Source organism: Schistocerca nitens, chromosome 1 (assembly GCF_023898315.1).
Source record: "Schistocerca nitens isolate TAMUIC-IGC-003100 chromosome 1, iqSchNite1.1, whole genome shotgun sequence".
Lineage (NCBI taxonomy): Eukaryota > Metazoa > Arthropoda > Insecta > Orthoptera > Acrididae > Schistocerca > Schistocerca nitens.
Window position 1 is genome coordinate 32,440,011 of NC_064614.1, and position 26,168 is coordinate 32,466,178.

General features: G+C 40.6%; 1 protein-coding gene across 2 annotated transcripts in view; it reads left to right on the forward strand.

Moving 5' to 3' along the window:
* LOC126240733 (E3 ubiquitin-protein ligase RNF123-like) overlaps positions 1-26,168 on the forward strand; it is a 190,838-nt gene that overhangs the window by 55,962 nt on the left and 108,708 nt on the right. For both annotated transcript variants that reach the window (XM_049947947.1, XM_049947948.1), the window contains exons 6-10: positions 1,165-1,408; positions 1,611-1,853; positions 1,934-2,115; positions 13,376-13,533; positions 13,615-13,751. In XM_049947947.1, coding sequence (XP_049803904.1) covers positions 1,165-1,408; positions 1,611-1,853; positions 1,934-2,115; positions 13,376-13,533; positions 13,615-13,751 — 964 coding nt within the window. The remainder of the gene's footprint in view (positions 1-1,164; positions 1,409-1,610; positions 1,854-1,933; positions 2,116-13,375; positions 13,534-13,614; positions 13,752-26,168) is intronic.

Genomic DNA, 26,168 nt, shown 5'->3' on the forward strand with positions numbered 1-26,168 from the left:
TTGGTCCATCTTGACCTGGGGACATCAGCTGGTTAAGTAATTGTCAGTGTTGATAAAATTTATCAACAGCCGTGTACTTCAAAACATTATTTTATTTTATTTTGAAGGCAACCAGTTTCGACATTTCATTATGCCATCTTCAGGCCCCATACACATCTATCCAAATCAACGAACTTGTTGTATAGCTCCGTAAATCACTGGATATCATGAATTCAATCGTTATACAATTGCTTCATTTGAAGATGTAATAGCAACTGACAGCAACAGCAGTTGCTATCACATCTTCAAATGAAACAATTGTATAACGATTGAATTCATGATATCCAGTGATTTACGGAGCTATACAACAAGTTCGTTGATTTGGATAGATGTGTATGGGGCCTGAAGATGGCATAATGAAATGTCGAAACTGGTTGCCTTCAGAATAAAATAAAATAATATCTTAAAGTACACAGCTGTTGGTAAATTTTACTGGAATTGACAAATACAGGAGTTTGGTTGGGAAATCATTCTACGTCCACCTTATTCACCTGGTCTTGTGCCCACAGATTTTCACCTTTTCTGCTTTATCGAGCAACATTCAGGGAACTTCCTTTCCGGATGAAAATGTGCTCTGAACGTGGCTCGATGGGAACTTCACCTCAAAGCCATGTAATTTCTACAGTTGTGGAATCAAGAAGCTGTCTCGGTGTCGACAGAGTGTTGTAAATAGTGATGGAGAATGTATTGTTGATGACTGAAGTTTCTGATGGTATGTAAAGCCATTCCAGATATGACGAAAGGGAAGACTGTATCACATAGCTGTTGGGCTGTGCTTCTTTTGACTCTTTGAGTCCTGGTTGATTTTGCTACAAATACCTGTAAAGTTCTATATTTTCAGTCTTTTTGTCTTGTACGTGAATCTGTCAATACTGTGTAATGCAGCCATTTGCTTATGCCAGATAAGTGTATGGGTTCTGTCTATCTTTACTCAGTGTGTTTGATTTTCAGATTTTTAAAACTTTTAATTAATTAATTAATAATTTTTTTTTGAAACTTCTTTAACTCTTTTACTTTGCAGCAATGTTTTATGCTTAATGAAGTCAGATTTTCCTTAATATACAAATAATTTTGAAAATTAAAGTGTCTTGTTCTTAATGCTGTAATTTACTTTGATATGTTTAGGAATGGCCACACAATGGGAGAAGCCTTCTCTGATGTTAAATTAGGCCCTGGAATGGTCTATTTCCCTGCAGTAAGCTTAGCTTTCACTGAAAACCTGGTTGCAAATTTTGGGTCTACACCATTTCGTTATCCAGTCGAAGGATATCAGCCAATTCAGGAAGTTCCACATCATGACTTAGACAAAGCCAATATGCTATTCAAATGGTTGCTGCAGCTTCTTATGGTTTTTGAACAAAGTTATGAAGTTAGTAAGATTTATTAACTGTGAAATATTTCATGTTTTAAATAGGAAATATTTCTTATTATGATCTCATAATATGTATTTTTCTCTGTATGTTGTGTTGCATTTTACTTTTTTTATGTTACTACAGCATTGCTTATATATATGTATTTCCTGCCTGTATATTTGTGTCAAAAATTAATTCTGTAGTCTGTATCTTGAACAGAATTCTACTCGGAACATAGAGGATGTGACATCAAACCAGGCATTACTAATGGGATTAGCTGGTGTTTTGATAGACCCATTGGCTCCATTGCTGCTGTCATCATATATTTCAGAAGCATGCTTGTTACCCTTTTTAGAGCTCTTGTGTGGTGTGCCTGCAGATTATATGCAACCAGAAGGAAACACAAGGGAAAAGAAACATAAATTTTTAATTTTCATGGATTTATTGTGGGCATTTCTTGAGGTACTTTGTATGATTCTTAAATAGTTTTTACCTGCTGTTGGGTGAGAATATGCTTGCTTAAGAACTATAATCTCTTCCAGGAGCATGAAATAAAGCAGTGTCTGGAAAGTATAGCATCATGCTTACTTGCTTGCTATCGCCATGTTTCATTTGATCTCGATTATGCTAGTCAAAAGAGGAGCCTCGTAATGCTTACCCATTTGGTTAGCCACCCACGAACAAGGCACTATCTGTTGGAAAATGTGCTGTTTGATAAAGTGAGGTGAGTGAGTGGTTTGTCGTATGTACGTCAATTGCAGTTTCTTTATGGCTCCTTCATTGTCAGCCTAAGTGTCAGAAAAATATATCTGACTCTACTCACAGTTAACTTCTTATTTTGCATAAACTGAAGTTTTGTTACCCTTTTCTGGCTCATATCTGTCATACAGCAAAAATTCAGTGCGTTTTGTGGTACCTAGTAACTATTTAGTCATGCACGAGTAGAAAGTGGATAATTTCTGTGTAGAATGGTGTGCAGGATACATAATCATGTCAACCATAGTTTGTATGTTAGTCCTGTCACTATGATTTAGGCCTTAGATGATTTGTTACAACTCAAGAAATACAGTTCTTGTCTGATGATATGACATTATACCTTGCTTTAGAAGTTGAAGGTAAAATCTTCTAGGTTGTTTGGCTGTATCATGTTCCTTTTCAGTATCTTCTACACAGTCAATGTTTTGACCTCTCTACTGGGATCTACTTCAGTGTCATCTGGTGCCACAGATAGCTGAGCACTCTGCAAGAAGTTCCCAGAAGAAGGGTCAAAATGTCAATTGTGTAGAAAAAATTGAAGAGGAACATTGACACTACTAACATCTTAATAGATTTTTACCTTCAGTGGCAATGAACATGAAAAACTGCAGATATACCGTAGAAGATTTCAATGGAGTTCCATCCCTCTATGAGCTGAGAAGTTGTGGTGGTGTGGACATTGTGCCATTAGGAGGAAATCATTTAACAACCCAACCATAGGAAGTTTGTTTAGAATCTCATCTTTAATTGTATGTTTTACTTTTGCAACATCATCACATAACTAAACATGATTTTGATGACAGTGAAGGCATCATGATGCTTCCTCACTACTACCTTTACTTTATTATTGATGTCATAATTAAAGCAATTCTTTAGTTTAGTGCCACATGGGTGCCTTAAAGTATCTTGTGTATAATGAATTGATTTTATTGTTACACCTTTTCCTATAAAATCAATATGATTAACACTGTCTTCATCTGTTAAAATATACATCCATATTTCTGTACACTGGACTGGCATTTGGGGGGACAATGGTTCAAACCTGTGTTTAGCTGTCCAGATTTATGTTTTCCATGATTTCCCAAAATTGCTCCAGGCAAATGTCGGGATGGTTCCTTTGAAAGGGCAAGGCTGATTTCCTTCCACATCCTTGACACAATCTGAGCTTGTACTCCGTCTCTAATGACCTCGATGTTGACAGGACGTTAAACCCAAATCTTCCTTCCTTTCTTCCTTTCATATTTGTGTACTTTTGATGTACAAAATGCCCAAAGTAGTCTCTGGCTTTATTCAAGAGAAGGTCTACAGATACAGTGAACATCAAATGTATGAACTGTAACATTTATTTTAATTACAGAGAGCTATTGGATAGATGAAAATAAGCTCACATTCACCATGAGACAGATATTGATTCTCTCTCAAAATGATGTGATAGTACCTTCAATCAAATCGCCCAACTCCATGACTAGTTGAACAGCATAGGGAACCTTGCTCAGTTTACCATTCTGAAATGCCACCCTTAAATGTGTGAGAGGAGAGATCATTTTAATTACCACTGACACCGAGTGAGAATAAAATTTCAGTTTTTGTAGTTGTATCTATAATTGGACAGTGGTAACAGTGAATTCTCAATCATACCATTGGAACAACTTAATAGTTTGGGCCTTCACCATTCTCAAGTATGCAGAATGAAAACTAGAAAATTTCAATCACAGTTAATGAAAGTTCACATAAAAACTTAGCTGCTTCATATGATGAGATCTGAACTTGGATATCCTCGGCGGTTTTGCTTCAGAAAGTCCCAGTGTTCGATATTGCTGATGTACTAATTTTTGTATAAAACACAGAGTATATCACATTCCTTGTTTTGTGCTATGACCGATTTGGATGCACATTGATGATATGTACATTTCTTGTCTGACAGCCTTTGAAAGAATCTCACAAGCAGCTTCCGAAAGACAATAATGCAGACTCACTGACTGACTGACTGACTCTGTCATTGCCTCCGACTGTCTCCCTTTGACTTACTACCCACTGCCTGCTGTGGTTCATGTGTCACTTCTTTTTGTATAAAACCAAACAACTGAATACATTGTTAAATGTAAGATTTATGAAATAACAATTAAGTCATTAGATGTTTTTTGTTACTTACATCAAAAAATGGGCCACATATAGCCCTACATGTTCTGATATTCAGTTTGGAAGAGTTTACTTAATTTCATATACAATTTCAATGAATTTTACAGTACAGTTTAAATTACATTTTAGTTAATTATAAACAAATTACTTTGAATAAGATATTGTTATCAGTGTTTGGTTTGCTCTCTATTAGCACTATCATTTTAAATAATCATAATGAATAAACATTGTAGCTTTTCAAATATAGGGAAGAAGTTAAATTTCCAAGAATGTGTGGTGCAACATGGCTGCACAGTTCACATAACGAAATTTCAAAGTTGGATTATTAACAAATGGCTTTTCCCCTTAGTTGCTAATATAAATCAGGTAACATATTAATGTGAAATTTAATTTGATATAGGAAACTCATTTGTACTAATTTTTTAAAGGGCAGTTTACTACTGGAAATGGGTATATGCATAACAGTATGAAGGCCAGAAAGTTAAAAATTCAAGCTAAATTGACCCCTTCAGAGAATGTTGACATGAGGAGGGAATTTTGGATAGGGACGTGAAGGTAGTCTCATTTCAGTTCCTAAAGTAGAACTTTATCAAAGGTGGTGACTTGTTCTGTGATGTCAGTGACTAACGGCTGACAGTGTGACTGAACCTGCTGAAAAAGTGAGGAAAAAATTACGTTTTAATATTAGTGCAAACTTTTTAAACTTGTTTACTCTTTGTTTGTGTACCCAATAATTATTCTATTCAAATAATCAATCATATTCAGAGTTCTTTGGAAGTTTATTAATTCACATTTAGCTCATTTCAGGAAATTTAATACCTTTATAAAATCCGTGTTAGTACTGTTTATGTATGTAAGTGTGCATACACTTACCACAAATTGCTTAACAATACTGAAATTAAAAAGGACTGACTGTCCATCTCCCTTGCTGAGCATTCAGCATGTTCGACTGCCATGTGGAGAATATGGACGAATTCCTGCTACTGCTGGCTATTTTACCTGTTGGGAGAATTGTATCAGGCCATGTGAGGCCAGTCAAGGAGCTGCTTCTGTCAGAAGTAGTGGATGCAAGGTTGGTTAGGTGACAAGGGATGCTACAGGGGTTTTGCTAATCACCCTATAGGTCCCTCTACATCTCGTTGATAGAGAATGACTTGACAGCAAATAAGCAGCGTGTAATCTTAAAGACCTGATTGTCAAGACGAGTCCATAAATGAGTGTCCAAATACTGGTCACTAAAAAAAGGAAGACTCGGGTTCTGTTAATGTACATGCAGTCAGAAACTGACATGATTCTCTGACATTGGTAACAGTACAATTTCTCATTTCATGGATAATATGTTATAGGAATTGGGAAAAAGAGAAGGTAAAATATACGAATGGGTGGAATTGTTGAAAATCCTAAACTGGATGGGTTATTTTTTTCGAAAGTGTATGACTGTTAGTTTCCATTGAGCTCTACCTATCTTTTAAATCTTATTGCTCGTACATCATTATTTATGTTAGTACCTCAAATTTGTGTTGTGCCCAGGATGTATAGGTAGTAACATTTCATGCTGAATTAAGTGTCTTTCATTTAATTCATGTATGCAATGGTAATCTTTTTGAAGTGAAGTTGTGGAGTCACTTTCCTTTTATACCAGCACCTGTACATTTTTCCAGTTTTTAAAATTCATATTAAAATCCTATTTTATCTTTCTACTGATAAAGAAATTTTTGCAACTAGGATCAAGTAGGTAAAAAGACGAGGGCTAATAGAAATCCTTGGGTAACAGAAGAGATACTGAATTTAATTGATGAAAGGAGGAAATATAAAAATGCAGTAAATGAAGCAGGCAAAAAGGAATACAGACATCTCAAAAATGAGATCGACAGGAAGTACAAAATGGCTAAGCAGGGATGGCTAGAGGACAAATGTAAGGATGTAGAGGCTTATCTCACGAGGGGTAAGATAGATACTGACTACAGAAAAATTAAAGAGACCTGTGGAGAAAAGAGAACCACTTGCATGAATGTCAAGAGCTCAGATGGAAACCCAGTTCTAAGCAAAGAAGGGAAAGCAGAAAAGTGGAAGGAGTATATAGAGGGTCTATACAAGGGCGATGTTCTTGAGGACAATACTATGGCAATGGAAGAGGATGTAGATGAAGATGAAATGGGAGATACGATACTGCGTGAAGAGTTTGACAGAGCACTGAAAGACCTAAGTCGAAACAAGGCCCCGGGAGTAGACAACATTCAATCAGAACTACTGACAGCCTTGGGAGAGCCAGGCCTAACAAAACTCTACCATCTGGTGAGCAAGATGTATGAGACAGGCGAAATTCCTTCATACTTCAAGAAGAATATAGTAATTCCAATCCCAAAGATAGCAGGTATTGACAGATGTGAAAATAATCCATGGCTGCAAAATACTAACACGAATTTTTTACAGACAATGGAAAAACTGGTAGAAGCTGACCTTGGGGAAGATCAGTTTGGATTCCGTAGAAATGTTGGAACACGTGAGGCAATACTATCTTAGAAAATAGATTAAGGAAAGGCAAACCTACATTTCTAGCATTTGTAGACTTAGAGAAAGCTTTTGACAATGTTGACTGGAATACCCTCTTTCAAATTCTGAAGGTGGCGGGGGAAAAATACAGGGAGCAAAAGGCTATTTACAATTTGTACAGGAACCAGATGGCTGTTATGAGTCGAGGGGCATGAAAGGGAAGCAGTGGTTGGGAAGGGAGTGAGACAGGTTTGTAGCCTGTCCCCAATGTTATTCAATCTGTATATTGAGCAAGCAGTAAAGGAAACAAAAGAAAAATTCAGAGTAGGAATTAAAATCCATGGAGAAGAAATTAAAACTTTGAGGTTCGCCGATGAGATTGGCAATAACATCTCGATTGGCGAAGGATTCGAGTCCAGGAAGGGAGGCGTTTTCACAATGAACAATGGCTAGGTTAAACCAACCACTACCAGAATTTCCAGTAGCGACATCTGTTACAGATAGAGCTCACTGCGGAATGGTTCCACTGGCATGCACTGCCCACTTATATACAGAGCGAGTGACCGTGATTATGTAACGCGCTGATAACGGACTTAGACTCTGCATGCACCACCTGGAGTCGTTATCCCGTATGCGCGCTGTAGTCGCTTTAGCAGTGCGCTCCGCCGGTCTGGCGCCGAACCAAGTCGGGCGGGTTACGTCACCTACTCGCTACGCGCTCAGCGGGCAGTGCGGCGCTATGTTTTCCAATTTTTTCAAACTGTTGCATCCTTGAGCCCCCGGTTTGCAATGTACGACTAGCGGTTACAAAGGTCGAGGATCACACTTTATTAATAATTATAGTACAAAGTAACATCTCCTGTTACAGTTACATTTTCAGCAAGTACACCAAGTCCTTTCATCTATACACGTTTTTTTTCATTATTACTAATTTTTCTACAAGAGCGGGTATACAATGAAATAATCCGAAAACATAGTGCCGCACTGACCGCTGAGCGCCTAGCGAGTAGGTGACGTAACCCGCCCGACTTGGCTCGGCGCCAGACCGGCGCACCAGCGGAGCGCGCTGCTAAAGCGACTACAGCGCGCGTATGGTATAACGACTCCAGCTGGTGCGTGCAGAGCCTATGTCCGTTATCAGCGCGTTATGTAATCAAGGTCACTCGCTCTGTGCATGCCAGTGGAACCGTTCCGCTGTGAGCTCTATCTGCAACAGCGTTCAAGCACTATGCCTCATCGTCGTGTTTATCTTCAATGACGCCACCGCATGCCTGTCTACAAACATATTATTAGCCTTGAAAATAAACTTGGAGGAAATGGAACAGCCCAGGCAATTGTTTTAAATGGATCTATATTCTTTCGAGGCTGCAGGGTTAATTTTACTCTGGATGTCGCTACTGGAAATTCTGGTAGTGGTTGGCTTACCCTAGCCATTGTTCGTTGTGAAAATGCCTCCCTTCCTGGACTGGAATCCTTCTCCGATCGAGATGTTATCGCCTACAAGACGTGGCATTGTGGAATCGACCCAAAGACTCAAAGTAGACCTAGTTATGTGTATAGTAATATGCCTTTTACATTGTATACCCGCTCTTGTAGAAAAGTGCGGTACTATGTTTTCGAATTTTTTCAAACTGTTGCATCCTTGAGCCCCAAGTTCGCGATGTACGACTAGCGGTTACAAAGGACAAGGATAACACTTTTTTAATAATTATGGTACGAAGTAATATCTCCAGTTACTGTTACATTTTCAGCAAGTACAACAAGTCCTTTCATCCATACACGTATTTTTTCATCATTACTAACTTTTCTACAAGAGCGGGTATACAATGTAAAAGGCATATTACTATACACATAACTAGGTCTACTTTGAGTCTTCGGGTCGATTCCACAATGCGACCTCTTGTAGGCGATAACATCTCAATCGGCGAAGGATTCCAGTTGAACATCGCGAACCGGGGGCTCAAGGATGCAACAGTTTGAAAAAATTCCAAAACATAGTGCCGCACTGCCCGCTGAGCGCCTAGCGAGTCGGTGACGTAACCCGCCTGACTTGGCTCGGCGCCAGGATGGCGCACCAGCAGAGCGCGCTCTAAAACAACTACTGCGTGCGTACGGGGTAACGACTCCGGCTGGTACATGCAGAGTGTAAGTCCATTATCAGCGTGTTACGTAATCGAGGTCACTCGCTCTGTATATAAGTGGGCAGTGCATGCCAGCAGAACCATTTCGCTGTGAGCTCTATCTGCAACAGCATTGAGGCCCTATACCTCGTCATCGTGTTTATCGTCAACGGCGCCACCTCATGCCTGTCTGTAAACATATTATTAGCCTTATTTGGAGGAAATGGAACAGCCCAGCAAAGGACCTGGAAGAGCAGCTGAACGGAATGGACCGTGTCTTGAAAGGAGGATATAAGAGGAACATCAAAAGCAAAACGAGGATAATGGAATGTAGTCGAGTTAAATCTGGTGATGCTGTGGGAATTAGATTAGGAAATGAGACACTTAAAGCAGTAAATGAGTTTTGCTATTTGGGGAGCAAAGTAACTGAGGATGGTCGGAGTAGAGGAGATATAAACTGTAGACTGGCAATGGCAAGGAAGGCGTTTCTGAAGAAGAGAAATTTGTTAACATCAAGTATAGATTTAAGTGTCAGGAAGTCATTTCTGAAAGTATTTGTGTGGAGTGTAGCCATGTATGGAAGTGAAACGTGGACAATAAATAGTTTAGACAAAAAGAGAATAGAAGCTTTTGAAATGTGGTGCTACAGAAGGATGCTGAAGATGAGATGGGTAGATCACATAACTAATGAGGAGGTATTGAATAGAATTGGGGAGAAGAGAAATTTGTGGCAAAACTTGACTAGAAGAAGGGATTGGTTGGTAGGACATGTTCTGAGGCATCAAGGGATCACCAATTTAGTATTGGAGGGCAGCATGTAGGGTAAAAATCGTAGAGGGAGACCAAGAGATGAATACAGTAAAGAGATTCAGAAGGATGTAGGCTGCAGTACATACTGGGAGATGAAGCAGCTTGCATGGGATAGAATAGCATGGAGAACTGCATCAGACCAGTCTGGACTGAAGACCACAACAACAACAGTTTCAACCATGATTTTTACTTTGTGTGTATTATACCTTCTCTCACTGTTTCTGGCTTGGCAGTTGGTAAATTTAATATTTAATATTTTTAATTTAGTTCTTTACTATTTCTTTGTCTCAGGCCTTTGTCACACTTTGGAATAGGATAAGCATGATTAGTAATGGATTTGGCGTGGTTAATGTAAGGGGTGGTTGGATGCCCTTCCTGTCACCATCCCGTTATCACCTGGTATGGAAAATTTACACGCCAACTGGCTACATATAGTGTCATTCATGTGAAAATGAGCAAACGTTTCCTAAATGTTTACTAGTCATATAACTGAGTGGGACTTGGGTATGAGTGCAATAATCACTTAGAATGGACGGCACACTAACCCTCGTTGTTAATCCACTGGGTGGATTCAATCCAGTGCTAGCACACTTCCCAGTCCTGAAAGCAGTGCTCTAACATGCGTGGCTATCTGGGTGGGTAATGTTCTTACTCTCTTAATTGTTACATAATACACTCCTGGAAATGGAAAAAAGAACACATTGACACCGGTGTGTCAGACCCACCATACTTGCTCCGGACACTGCGAGAGGGCTGTACAACCAATGATCACACGCACGGCACAGCGGACACACCAGGAACCGCGGTGTTGGCCGTCGAATGGCGCTAGCTGCGCAGCATTTGTGCACCACCGCCGTCAGTGTCAGCCAGTTTGCCGTGGCATACGGAGCTCCATCGCAGTCTTTAACACTGGTAGCATGCCGCGACAGCGTGGACGTGAACCGTATGTGCAGTTGACGGACTTTGAGCGAGGGCATATAGTGGGCATGCGGGAGGCCGGGTGGACGTACCGCCGAATTGCTCCACACGTGGGGCGTGAGGTCTCCACAGTACATCGATGTTGTCGCCAGTGGTCGGCGGAAGGTGCACGTGCCCGTTGACCTGGGACCGGACCGCAGCGACGCACGGATGCACGCCAAGACCGTAGGATCCTACGCAGTGCCGTAGGGGACCGCACCGCCACTTCCCAGCAAATTAGGGACACTGTTGCTCCTGGGGTATTGGCGAGGACCATTCGCAACCGTCTCCATGAAGCTGGGCTACGGTCCCGCACACCGTTAGGCCGTCTTCCGCTCACGCCCCAACATCGTGCAGCCCGCCTCCAGTGGTGTCACGACAGGCGTGAATGGAGGGACGAATGGAGACGTGTCGTCTTCAGCAGTGAGAGTCGCTTCTGCCTTGGTGGCAATGATGGTCGTATGCGTGTTTGGCGCCGTGCAGGTGAGCGCCACAGTCAGGACTGCATACGACCGAGGCACACAGGGCCAACACCCGGCATCATGGTGTGGGGAGCGATCTCCTACACTGGCCGTACACCACTGGTGATCGTCGAGGGGACACTGAATAGTGCACGGTACATCGAAACCGTCATCGAACCCATCGTTCTACCATTCCTAGACCGGCAAGGGAACTTGCTGTTCCAACAGGACAATGCACGTCCGCACGTATCCCGTGCCACCCAACGTGCTCTAGAAGGTATAAGTCAACTACCCTGGCCAGCAAGCTCTCCGGATCTGTCCCCCATTGAGCATGTTTGGGACTGGATGAAGCGTCGTCTCACGCGGTCTGCACGTCCAGCACGAACGCTGGTCCAACTGAGGCGCCAGGTGGAAATGGCATGGCAAGCCATTCCACAGGACTACATCCAGTGTCTCTACGATCGTCTCCATGAGAGAATAGCAGCCTGCATTGCTGCGAAAGGTGGATATACACTGTACTAGTGCCGACATTGTGCATGCTCTGTTGCCTGTGTCTATGTGCCTGTGGTTCTGTCAGTGTGATCATGTGATGTATCTGACCCCAGGAATGTGTCAATAAAGTTTCCCCTTCCTGGGACAATGAATTCACGGTGTTCTTATTTCAATTTCCAGAGGTGTATCAGTGTGAAATTAAGGGAAAGGCCACCACTCAGTTGTAGAAGGTCGATGGTAGGAGCGCAGAAACACACAACAGAAAATGGCATTCACACTAGCTTTTAAGCACTAGCTCTTTCTCTAACGGTTCGCTGATGACATTGTAATTCTGTCAGAGACAGCAAAGGACTTGGAAGAGCAGTTGAACGGAATGGACCGTGTCTTGAAAGGAGGATATAAGATCAACATCAACAAAAGCAAAACGAGGATAATGGAATGTAGTTGAATTAAGTCGCGTGATGCTGAGGGAATTAGGTTAGGAAATGAGACACTTAAAGTAGTAAAGGAGTTTTGCTATTTGGGGAGCAAAATAATTGATGATGGTCGAAGTAGAGAGGATATAAAATGTAGACTGGCAATGGGAAGGAAAGCGTTTCTGAAGAAAAGGAATTTGTTGACATCAAGTATAGATTTAAGTGTCAGGAAGTCATTTCTGAAAGTATTTGTGTGGAGTGTAGCCATGTATGGAAGTGAAACATGGACGATAAATAGTTTGGACAAGAAGAGAATAGAAGATTTCGAAATGTGATGCTACAGGAGAATGCTGAAGATTAGATGGGTAGATCACATAACTAATGAGGAAGTATTGAATAGGATTGGGGAAAAGAGAAGTTGCTGGCAAAACTTGACTAGAAGAAGGGATCGGTTGGTAGGACATGTTCTGAGGCATCAAGGGATCACCAATTTAGTATTGGAGGGCAGCGTGAAGGGTAAAAATCGTAGAGGGAGACCAAGAGATGAATACACCAAGCAGATTCAGAAGGATGTAGGTTGCAGTAGGTAGTGGGAGATGAAGAAGCTTGCACAGGATAGAGTAGCATGGAGAGCTGCATCAAACCAGTCTCAGGACTGAAGACCACAACAACAACAGTACACACAGCCACAGAAATGCACACTCCCATGACCAATATCACATGTTAAAAGAAGACTATTTGCTCCAAGTTTATGATAAATATTAGCAAATGTCAATAGATTTTGTAAACTGAATAACTCTATACCACTGTACAGTGAGAATAACTACTGCTGTATTTTTAAAGGATAAGCATGTCTGCTACCATTTGCATATCTACTTAACTGATTTAGTGCTGTGAATGATTACTGCTACTTAAGCTAAGACCATCTTTAAGGGCTTCATTATCAATGAGCTACTAAACCAAAATCTTCCTTTCTTATGATGCAGTCATAGAGTGACAATTTTTATGTAACTAAACAGCTTTCTTATTTCCTTTGTGTATGATAGGGGCAGTACCTTTGAGTATCAGTTTTCTTTTATGTTCTTTTAAGAAGTTTGTGTGCCCATTACTGTGAGATACCAGTGGTTGGTTTGATATGATTTCTATTGCTATTTTCTTTCATTGTTCTGTGTGCTGCAGTGTATTTTCAAATAGTGTTATACAATTGCAAATGGCATTAGTAATTTTCATTATCCATTGTTTCTTAATTTGTGCTTACGCTTTCTGATTGTTTGCATCTTCCATCAGGCATACAGTGAGAGTGGGTATAACTGTTGATTGTTTACTACAATTCCTTACAGATTTGCAAATTTTGTCCATGTTAAACCAATGGACGAAGGTGGCTTGGCTCAAGTTGTGACAAACCCGTGGTGGGAAACAGATGTTGTTGATAAAGATGTTGAAAGAAACAAGGAAGATTATTTGCAAGCCTGTCAGAAAATTAAGGAAGCTGCAGCAAGTCAGTTCTTACCTAACTTTGGTAGTTATATTTATATTTTTGTCCCCAGTATGTTTCAGTAACGTTTGCTGTTTGATGTAGGTGTAGAAGCTGTGCAAATTAATTTTCTTGGGAAACTTCTGGATAATGCAGATGGAACTGAAACACAGCCGTCCTCAAGAAAGATATTCCTGAAGAAATTTCGTGTCTTCTTGCATGAAAATCTCATCTCCAGTCAAGTATGGTCCATAATTTCATTAGTAGACATTATTACATTACTTTCTATTTGATTTATGAACTATAATAATGAAAGTTTCAAGCAACTTTTGCATTATGTTACCATTTAAGTGACTTGTCATTACGGCACTGAAGAAACTCTTCAGCCAGTAAATATATATGCCATGCTGTTTATGTTACCTGATTGCATTATACTACAAAAATGGAATTTACATCTGCCACTAATTTGGTTGGTTATGGTAAATAACAATCCCCATGTTTACTATTAAATATTTTCTTTGTAGATCATACAATAGTACAGTCCACATTGAAGTCTTATGAGTAAAGGAAACCCTGTGTAGAAAGTTTAAATTCATGTAAAGCTGCAGGTTGTATAAATTAAGTATCAGAAACTTTAAGGATTTGTTCTCAATTTCAAAATACAAAATTTTGTACAGAAACGAGATCGCAGTTATAAGAGTCGAGGGACATAAAAGGGAAGCAGCGGTTGGGAAGGGAGTGAGACAGGGTTGTAGCCTCTCCCCGATGTTATTCAACCTGTATATTGAGCAAGCAATAATGGAAACAAAAGAAAAATTTGGAGTAGGTATTAAAATCCTGGATAAGAAATAAAGACTTTGAGGTTCGCCAATGACATTGTAATTCTGTCAGACACAGCAAAGGACTTGGAAGAACAGCTGAACAGAATGGACAGTGTCTTGAAAGGAGGATATAAGATGAACATCAACAAAAGCAAAATGAGGATAATGGAATGTAGTAGAGTTAACTATGGTGATGCTGAGGGTATTAGATTAGGAAATGAGACGCTTAAAGTAGTAAATGAGTATTGCTATTTGGGAAGCAAAATAACTGATGATGGTCGAAATAGAGAGGATATAAAATGTAGACTGGCAATGGCAAGGAAAGCATTTCTGAAGAAGAGAAATTTGTTAAGATTGAGTATAGATTTAAGTGTCAGGAAGTCGTTTCTGAAAGTATTTGTATGGAGTGTAGCCATGTATGGAAGTGAAACATGGACAAAAAGAGAATAGAAGCTTTCGAAATGTGGTGCTACAGATGAATGCTGAAGATTAGATGGGTAGATCACATAACTAATGAGGAGGTATTGAACAGAATTGGGGAGGAGTTTGTGGCACAACTTGACTAGAAGAAGGGATCGGTTGGTAGGACATGTTCTGAGGCATCAAGGGATCACAAATTTAGCATTGGGGGGCAGTGTGGAGGGTAAAAATCGTAGAGGGAGTCCAAGAGATGAATACACTAAGCAGATTCTTACGGTAAATACTGGGAGATGAAGAAGCTTGCACAGGATAGAGTAGCATGGAGAGCTGCATCAAACCAGTCTCAGGACTGAAGACCACAACAACAACATTAAAATATTACACAAAGTTTGTTCAAAAATCCTTAGTTGGTACATTTACTAAACACATTTGCATATATGAAAAGATTCAGCACTCGTGGAATGAAAATTGTATGTTTACCAAACACATTTACATTTACAAAAAATACTTGAAATAATCACCTCGTGCTTTTGTGCATCCCCTGATCCTATGTTCTGTACTTCACTGTACATTGTGGAAAACTCCTGAGTCTTTCCATATTTTGTCAAATCCATTTGCTCCATCAGAGCATCGCGATTGGGTATGGGAATTGAATACACTAAGGATTTTAAAAGTCACCAAAGGAAAAGAATTCCATTTGATATAAATCTGGCTATCGGACAGGCCATGTAGTGGATTTCCCTCGATCAATCTACCTGTTCAGAAACTAGTTGTCGTGACACTGTCACACTATCAGTGTGAAGTGAGGTGAAGTGCCATTGTGCGTTAAATGAAGTCTAGAAGCACATCATCGAGTAAATGAAGTGACTCGTGTCTGAGAAACTGTAGATATGTTTGCCCTGTAAGACGTTGTAAAAAGAAGTAGGGGCCAATAAGATGTCATGATTTATTCCACCCCACATGTTGAGGCTGACCTCTGTTGATGTCTGTCTTGTCACAATTCATGAGGTTTTTCACAAGCCCAGCTGTGGTTGTTATGATAATTGAAGGCCCCATCACGTGAAAGATCAGCCTCTTCAGTGAATAAGGGACATGCCAAGAACTGTAAAAACACAGCACACTGCCCTAACATGCATTGACAGAAAGCTGTTCTTGGCTGAAAGTCTGCATCATTTATTCCTAGCAACGGTAAAGGTGAGATGGGTATAGAAGATTTTCATGCAGAATGTTCCAGATCATCAAGTGGTTAATGCCTTCCCTTTGTAATACATCTACCATTCAAAAGTCATGAAATAATAAATATTGTAATCATTGCAAATAATGAACTTCATAAAATTACAGCTGATTCTGTAGGAATAAATGCCAATGTCAATCACTAAGAGAGAAAAACTAAAGTGGTGAATGTGCAACTAAGAGCAATTGTGAAATTATACTCATATGGGAGAAAGATGCAACTTTGCCTGGATCTTTGGTAATTACAGTTATCATAACCCAAATACCATTTTGTAATTACTCTTCATTTGTTGCACCAGATTAATCAGACAAACAAAAACAATACACATCTCTGCCAATAACCAACACAGACTACCTGCCTTAGCTATGGCTAAAACTGCACTCCCTTGGCAGGTGCTGCCTCCACTGTATAAATGACATACAACAATCAGCATATGTCACAGAGTTGTTTAAGTGATTACATAATTGAAAAAATTAAGTAGTTGTACATAAAATGATAATTTGAAGTTAGTGGCATGGTATTCAATATAATAACAGTTTCAGACAGGTGATACATTGGAATTATAGAATGAACACAGTTTATAATCTGAGAAAAAGTTACATAATTCTGACCTAGGTATCATATTCTATTCTAAAGTTACGAGTTAGATCATCAGATTGTATACTAGTCTGTACCACTGCCCAGTTTCATTACAATAGCTCCTCCTCCTCTCCTCTCCTCTCTCCCTGACGAATTTTGTAAGCATGGAAATGCGAACAGAATACTGACAGAAAAATAATGGAAATGCCCAATGTTAATTTTGATAAATGTAAAAAATTTCTGAAAGCGAAATGTGCTTAATGTATGTAAGTTTTTTGTTTAGTTAATGAAAATTATATAAATTAAACTTAAATGCTACGTTTCTTGTTTTTACCAAGAAAACATGGTTTTCATAAAACCCAAAAACAAATTTCAAGATCTGTCAGCGATTCACTGCTGTTGCAGAATTCATCAGCCATTGTTTAATAGCTAGACACTAGTGTATGCAGAATATAATTACAAATTAGTAGCTAATTATGAAGTGTACTTTTTTTAATGAACAAAGGAAAATATGTTATTTTTCTAAGTTAATACTTATGTCGTATTTTATGCTCAATGAACAAATTCCCCCATAATCAGTAATAACAGTCCCTCATTACTCACATTACATCATTGTACCTTCCAGTTTCTGTCTATTAACATACATTTCTATTTTGCTTGTGATGTTATATGGTGTAAATGGTAATTACAACCTCTCATTACAATTAAAAATTCAGTTAATCATCATTGAATAAGATTAACTTCATCCCACATCTGTGCTGAATGTACAGTTTAATTGATACATTGTTTTATTCCCATGTTTTTAAAATTAGCTGTCCACTACATTTATATTTTCTCTTGTCACAGATGATTTCAATAATTACCTTCATAAATTTACCAATGTTTTATTATCAATCCATTCCACATGACTGCACGAACATGATCTACTACATTCCATAATACAAAGTTCCTAATCACAGCTTCATCATCCTATATCTTCATTATCTCTGCTATATTGTCATCAAAGTCATATCATCATCATCATCATCATCATCATCATCATCATCATCACAATCTATATCTACATCTACAACCGTACTCCGCAAGCCACCTGACGATGTGTGGCGGAGGGTACCTTGAGTACCTCTATCGGTTCTCCCTTCTATTCCAGTCTCATATTCTTCATGGAAAGAAAGATTGTCAGTATGCCTCTGTGTGGGATGTAATCTCTCTGATTTTATCCTCATGGTCTCTTCGTGAGATATACATAGGAGGGAGCAATATACTGCTTGACTCCTCAGTGAAGGTATGTTCTCGAAACTTCAACAAAAGCCCGTACCGAGCTACTGAGTGTCTCTCTCTTACAGAGTCTTCCATTGGAATTTATCTGTCATCTCCATAACGCTATTGTGGTTACTAAATGATCCTGTAATGAAGTGCACTGCTTTCTGTTGGATTTTCTCTATCTCTTCTATCAACCTTATCTGTTACGGATCCCACACCAGTAAGCAGTATTCAAGCAGTGGGCATACTAGTGTACTGTAACCTACTTCCTTTGTTTTCGGACTGCATTTCCTTAGGATTCTTCCAATGAATCTGTGTCTGGTGTCTGCTTTACCGACGATTAACATTATATGGTCATTCCATTTTAAATCACTCCAATGCCTGCTCCCAGATAATTTATGCAATTAACTGCTTCCAGTTGCTGAAATGCTATATTGTTGCTAAATGATAATGGATCTTTCTTTCTATGTATTCGCAGCACTTTACACATGTTTACATTGAGATTCAATTGCACAATAATCCATATAACCATCATTTCCCTCAATGTGCCCTAATGTCAACATAACAACTCACATAGAATTCCCTAGCGTGTCATCATACTTGTAGCACATCATAGTAAATCCATAATGCTTCTTTATCTCCACATAATTACCTATCACTTTTAATTGCAATATTATGAAAGTAGCAAAACAATGTTCACCTGATCATCATCATAATATAGACAACATTCTGAACCCTATTACTCAATATTGGTTCATTCAGGTTAGGACAAGAATAGATATTCTTTTCTTACAAAATTTTCATGGAATTTCAAAGTCCAAAGTGTTACTTAGCTATTCTTCTCCAATGGTCAACAAAGTCCATAAAACAGACATGGGACAAGCAAAAACAGCCATTACACATGACAAAAGTTTTCACTTAGCTCTCTGTTTCCAATATAACACTTAATTATTTCAGTATTCTTCCATTAGTCATTATTTTCATCAGTGCAATAGAAGAAACCATAAAGTAACACCCCTCCCTATCCATAGTTTTACCCATAACAATTAAAATTTTTGCAAAACACTTCATGACAATCACAATTTCCAAGACAATTAATAATAAGTATTGAATGTCACTAAAATATATGACAGAATGAACTGGTAATCCACATCAAGCTCAGTTATAGTGCACAGGGCTCCTCACTTCCAGTAGCGAAATGAGAGTTAAGAAAGCATAATTAAATAAATGACTTCAAAAAAACTACTTAGCCATCCACAAAAAACTTAATTTTCTTATGTTGTTGTTAAAATTACTATAGTAAATCTGAACTGGTGACTAGCCTAGGCATAGCAGCAGTAAATGTCTCTCTCATATAAAAGCTGCATCTATATGCTGTCAGACAACTGGGAAATGTGGGAAAGATGCGGGAATTTTTTCACATGGGAAAAACCTGTGAATTTTTAGAATTCTGAGAATTCCTCATAATTTTCGTTTTCAGCTAAATTTTTGTGGTTTTGAGTGGTAAGAACTTATACTCTAACAAAGAATTTTATTTTTTGCTAGCTACTTCAGAATAATTTTGCAGCAATAAAACATGAACAAGAAATTCAGTGGGTTGGAAATAACAGCCAACCAGTTGGAAGACACAGGTTTATTAAACCTTGAACATGGTTTCAACAGTTGTAACACTTTTTCAGTTGTAAAACTTTTTCAGAAGGTATTGTACATAGAATCATATATTGCGTATCCAATGTGATAGTCATTGACTGTCTTGTACATGCACATCCTCCACTTAATCACCATTTAAAATATATGATTTACAAGTGCTAAATCATGTATTTTTTAAATTGTAATTACAATATTATGAAAAGGATAGTTGCTACTCACCATATAGCGGAGATAAGCACAATAACAAGACTTTCACTCTTAAAGCTTTCGGCCAATGGCCTTCGTCAACAATAGACACACATTCTCTCTCTCTCTCTCTCTCTCTCACACACACACACACACACTCACTCACTCACTCACTCACTCACTCACTCACTCACGCTCACGCAAATGCAACTCACACACATGACCACAGTCTGTGGCCGCTGAAGCCACACTACGAGCAACAGCTGCAGTGCATGATGGGAGAAGCAACTGGGTGGGGTTAAGGAGGAGGCTGAGGTGGGGAGGGGGAAGGGATAGCAGGGTAGGGGTGTGGGACAGTGAGTGCTGCTGGAGAACATGCAGGGAGGAGGTGGAGAGAGGATGGGGCAGCTAGGTGCAGTTGGGAACTTAGACGGTGAGTGGGGAAGAGGTGGGGGGTAGTGGAAAAGGAGAGAAGTAAAAAGTGTATGGGGTGGAATAGAGAGCTGTGTAGTGCTGGAATGGGAACAGGGAGGGGCTGATGGGTAAGGACAATGACTAACAAAGACTGGGGCTGGGAGTGTTATGGGAACTTAGGATATACCGTATTTACTCGAATCTAAGCTGCACCTGAAAAATGAGACTCTAAATCAAGGAAAAAAAAAATTTCCCGAATCTAAACCGCACCTAAAATTTGAGAGTCGAAATTCAAGGGGAGAGACAAGTTTTAGGCCGCACCTCCAAATCGAAACAAAGTTGGTCCATTGTAATATGAGACACAATTTAGGTCAAATGAATGACGATACAGCTATAGTAGTTTGGTTCGAGTCGTAAGCTTAGGAGTTAAGCTTTACCAGGTAGCCATTGCTATGTGTCAGGCGCTCCGTCCGTATTTATACGGGTACCCTTCCGTTTTCACGTGCTTCGTCTGGTTTGAATTGATTGCTTATTTTTGTTTGATCTGATAATTGCCGTTCTCTTTGTTATAGGTGTTTACGTCACTCTAAGCTGAAGGTGCATTACTGTACTGTGTCATGCATTGTTTGTCGCATTCTGATAATGAGTGTTTACGGCCTGGTTTGCTCTTGTGCGTGCTTCCGCTGCTTACAATTCAAAAAAAAAAAAAAAAAAAAAAGAGTGGGGGGGGGGGGAATCGTCTCATTAGCAAAACAATGGGAAGAGACTGCTATTTGTTGTTACTTACACTGCTGCTTTCTTTGATAATGATCAACAAGAACCAAATAATAGACTATGTATGATAGAAGACATTCTGAATGAGAGTTTAGCGAAAATTTTTCACCGTCTGAAAATCTTTGCAGATGCCTCTTTAGTACATTATATTCTGCACAGAAATTAGAGTCATCTTAGATTTAAAAATCTAGTCAATTGCCGTGCTTCATTTCTGACTGTACTACTATTAGGCATAAGAATAATATGAATATAAACATGACATGATATGTGTATTCTTCTGCGTTTGCTGTTGTCTCACTCTAGTTTCGTAGTTTATTAGGCAGACAGGATTTAAATGAGATAGCTGCAAACACAAAAGAATACGTGGCAAAATGTTTTTATTCATGTTATTCTTATGGTGAAGAGAATACTGCATGTGATTCACAATTCATAAAAGTTCCTATTAGCAGCCATCTCTTCTCACAGGTAGGAAAAAATTCAGAACATAGAGTTGGCCATATTGACAAACATCCCTAACAGTCTTGCCAGTCGGATTTTCGTAGTACATTGAAACGCTGCAACATTCGAAGATGAACAATACGGAATTTGTATTTACTTCGATGGATAATGTATGAAAATGCAGTGGTCAAAACTTGGGGCGGAGGAGAAAAAGCTCGTCTTCCACCTATTTCTTAAATTTATTTACTGACGCAGAGGTTTTGGCGCCAGTATTTATCTTTGTGCCTGCAAAGCATGCCTGTGTAGCGCTACATATATTCGACGGCAGAAGTTAGTTGTGGTGACACCTACCAACATTTTTCAGAACTTCCGCTTACTTTGCACTCAATTCTAAGCCGCAGGTGGTTTTTTGAATTACAAAAACCGCAAAAAAGTGCGGCTTAGATTCGAGTAAATACGGTATTGCAAGGAGAGTTCTCACCTGCGCAACTCAGAAAAGCTGGTGTTGGTGGGAAGGATCCATAAGGCACAGGCTGTGAAGCAGTCATTGAAATGAAGAATGTCCTGTTTGTGGGTGTGCTCAGCAACAGGGTGGTCCACTTGTTTCTTGGCCACAGTTTGTCGGTGGTTACAGCTTAGTTTGTAGATCACATGACTGATTTCACAGGTAGCGGTGCCTTTGGTGGGATAGGTGATGTTTGTGACTGGACTGGAGTAGTTGGTGGTGGAAGGATGTATGGGACAGGTATTGGATCTAAACAACCTCCTACCTGGTAATCATGACCTACTATATTTTCACCCACAATTACTTCTGCTTTGAAGGCATTACCTACAAGCAAATCTGGGGGACGGATATGGGCACCCGCATGGCACCATCCTATGCCAAAATATTCATGGGCCATCTAGAGGAATCCTTCGTAAACACATAGAATCTTAAACCACTCACTGGTTCAGATTCATTGAAGACATTTTTGCGATCTGGATCGAGGGTAAGGACACCCTACCCACCTTCCTCCAGAAACTCGGCAGCTCTCAGCCATTCACTTCACCTGGTCCTACTCAACACAACAAGTCACCTTCGTAGATCTTGAACTCTATCTCGAACATCATTACCTCTGTTCATATCAAACATACTAACCACTAGCAGTTCCTCTCCTTCGACAGTTTCACCCGTTCTATGCCAAGAAGTCCCTTCCATACAGCCTAGCCATCCGTGATCATCGCATCTGCAGTGACGAGTGGTTCCTCTCAAAATATACGGAGGTTTTATACACCAGAATAGACTTTCCCAGCACTTTAGGAAATGAAACTCAGCAAAAAATGACACTTTTGGAGAGATCTTTGATGCACAGCATTTTCTTGTAATACGAAAGTATGAACACAAATTCCAACGCACTGAAATAGATAATTGTGCTGTGCAGTTGCTTTCGTCAGCCAATCATCACTCATGCCATATGGACTCGCCAGACAATGATGGCAGGAATTCAGAACATACAGCACGTCATGTAGTCAGCCCATAGCAACATCACTGTTAAGCAGACAAACACACAAATAGGAAGAGTTAATGGTTTAAATTAATATACTTAGAGTATAGCTACAAGAAAAGCTAAGCTTCCGCATATAATATTGGTCGTCAAAAATGTTTTGCTGTTTTTCTTTCGGTGGCGGAGGGGGGAGGGGGGGGGGGGTCGGTTAGGCACAGCTTAAACTGCAGCAGCCGAATATTTCTGACAAGTACAGTTATAAATACCACTGCTGTGCACCAAACTTTTTTTTGGGTTCCCTGGCTGACTACATGAACCGTCGAGCACTTCAGCTTTCCCGTAATTATCATCCCAACCTTATACAAAAACAAATCTCCCATGCATTATCTTTCCAGCCTCCCTCCACCTCCCAAAGTCTCACTGTCCAGCCACAAAGCACCATTCCCCTCGTAACTCAATACCACTCAGGACTGGAACAACTGAATTACATTCTCCGCCAGGGTTTCGACTACCTCTTGTCATGCCCAGAAGTGAGAAATGTCCTGCCTACTATTCTTCCCACCTCTCCCACAGTGGTGTTTTGCCGTCCACCGAACCTATACACTATACTCACCCATCCCTACATGATCCCTCATCCCACCCTCTTACCTTATGGCTCATATCTGTGTAACAGACCTATATGCAAGACCTGTCCCATACATACTCCCACCACCATCTACTTTTCTGCTCCAGTCCATTCACAGACATCACCTAACCCATCAAAGGAAGGAATCAAACAATGGAAAATCCAGGATAGAATATAACAGTATTATGAGAAAGAAAGTTGTTACTCTCCATGTAGCAAAGATGCTGAGTCACAGATAGGCACAACAAAATGACTCTCACCATTATAGCTTTCGACCGTTACGGACTTTATGAACAACACACACACACACACACACACACACACACACACACACACACAACTGAAAGCACACTGCAAGCAGCAGCACTAGTGCATGATGGAAATGGCGACTGGGTGGGAGTAAGGAGGAGGCTGGGGTGTGGAGGGGGAGGGATAGTATGGTGGGGGTGGCAGACAGTGAAGTGCTGCAGTTTAGACAGATGGAAGGGGAGGGGTGTGGAAAGGGGGGGGGGGGAAGTAGTGGAAAAGGAGAGAAATAAAAAGACTGGATTTGGTGGTGGAATGATGGCTTTGTAGTGCTGGAATGGGAACAGGGAGGGGGCTGGATGGGTGAGGGCAGTGACTAACGGAGGTTGAGGCCAAGAGGGTTACAGAAATGTAGGATGTATTACAGGGAAAGTTTCCACCTGTGCAATTCAGAAAAGCCGGTGTTGGTGGGAAGGATCCGTATGGCACAGGTTGTGAAGCAGACATTGAAATTGGTCCACTTGTTTCTTGGCCACTGTTTGTCGGTGGCCATTCACGCGGACAGACAGCTTGTTGATTGTCATGCCCACATAGAACGCAGCACAGTGGTTGCAGCTTAGCTTGTAGATCACATGACTGGTTTCACAGGTAGCCCTGCCTTTGATGGGATAGGTGATATTAGTGACCCAACTGGAGTTGGTGGTGGTGGGAGGATGTATGGGACAGGTCTTGCATCTAGGTCTATTACAAGGGTATGAGCTTTGAGGTAAGGGATTGGGAGCTGAAATTGTGTAAGGATGGACAAGTATATTGTGTAGGTTCGGTAGACAGCGGAATACCACTGTGGGAGGGGTGGGATGAGTAGTGGGCATGACATTTCTCATTTCAGGGCACAGCGAGAGGTAATCGAAACCCTGGTGGAGAATGTAATTCAGTTGCTCCAGTCCTGGGTGGTACTGAGTTATGAGGGTAGTGCTCCTCTGTGGCTGGACGGTGGGAGTTTGGGAGGTGGTGGGAGACTGGAAAGATAAGGCACAGGAGATACATTTTTGTACAGGGTTGGAGGGATAATTAGAGTCAGTGAAGGCTTCAGTGAGACCCTCGGTATATTTCGAGAGGGACTGCTTTTCACTGCAGATGCGACAACCAGAGGTGGCTAGGCTGTACAGAAAGGACTTCTTGGTTGGAAATGGGTGGCAGCTGTCAAAGGAGAGGTATTGCTGGTGATTATTAGGTATGAAACTGACGGAGGTACTGATGTACCCATCTTTGAGGTGGAGGACAACATCTAGCAAGGTGGCTTGTTGGGTTGGAAGCAAGTAAGTGAGAAGTTGTTGAGGTTCTGGAGGAATGTGGATAGGATGTCCTCACCTTTGATCCACGTAGCAAAGATGTCATCAATCAATCTGAACCCGGTTAGGGGTTTAGGATTCTGGGTTTTTGGGAAGGATTCCCCTAGATGGCCCATGAATAGGTTGACATAGGATGGTGCCATGCTTGTGCCCTTAGCCATACCCGGGATTTGTTTGTAGGTAATGCCTCTTCAAAGGAAAGGCTACCTGTGAAACCAGTCCTGTGATCTACAAGCTAAGCTGCAACCACTGTGCTGCATTCTGTGTGGGCATGACAATAAACAGCTGTCTGTGTGCATGAATGGCCTTCGACAAACTGTGGCTATGAAGTACCTGGACCACCCTGTTGCTGAACCTAACCCCAAACATGACATTCTTCATTTAAATGACTGCTTCACAGCCTGTGCTATATGGATTCTTCCCACCAACACCAGATTTTCTGAATTGCGCAGGTGGGAACTCTCCCTGCAATATATCCTACGTTCCTGTTACCCTCCTGGCTTCAGCCTTCGTTAGTCATTGCCCTCACCCATCAGCTCCTTCTCTGTTCCCATTTCAGCACTACACAGCCCTTTATTCCACCCACACACTTTTTACTTCTTTCCTTTTCCTGTACCCTCCACCCACTTTTTCTCAACTCTCCGTGTAAGCTCCTGACTGCACCTTGATTCCCTATCATCTCTGTGCATTGTCCTTGCACACTACCTACCAGTACTCACTGTCCCCCTCCCTTACCCGGCTATCCTTCCCCCTTCCCACCCCAGCCTCCTCCTTACCCTACCCAGTTGCCTCTCCCATTATGCACTGCTGCTGCTGCTTGTGGTGTGGCTTCAGCTGCCACAGACTGTGGTCATGTGTGTGTGTGTGTGTGTGTGTGAGAGAGAGAGAGAGAGAGAGAGAGAGAGAGAGAGAGAGAGATAGAGAGTGAGAGAGTGTGTTGTCTATTTTTGACAATGGTCTTATTGGCCGAAAGCTTATTTTGTGACAGTCTTTTTGTTGTGCCTGTCTGTGGCAAAGCAGCTCTGCCATATGATGAGTAGCACCTATCATATTCATAATGTTGTTACATTCCATCCTGGATTTTCCTTTGTTTAAATGGTGATTAAATGGATGACTCTCATATGTACAAGACAGCCTGTGACTCCCACATTGCGTATAGATAATATGCGATTC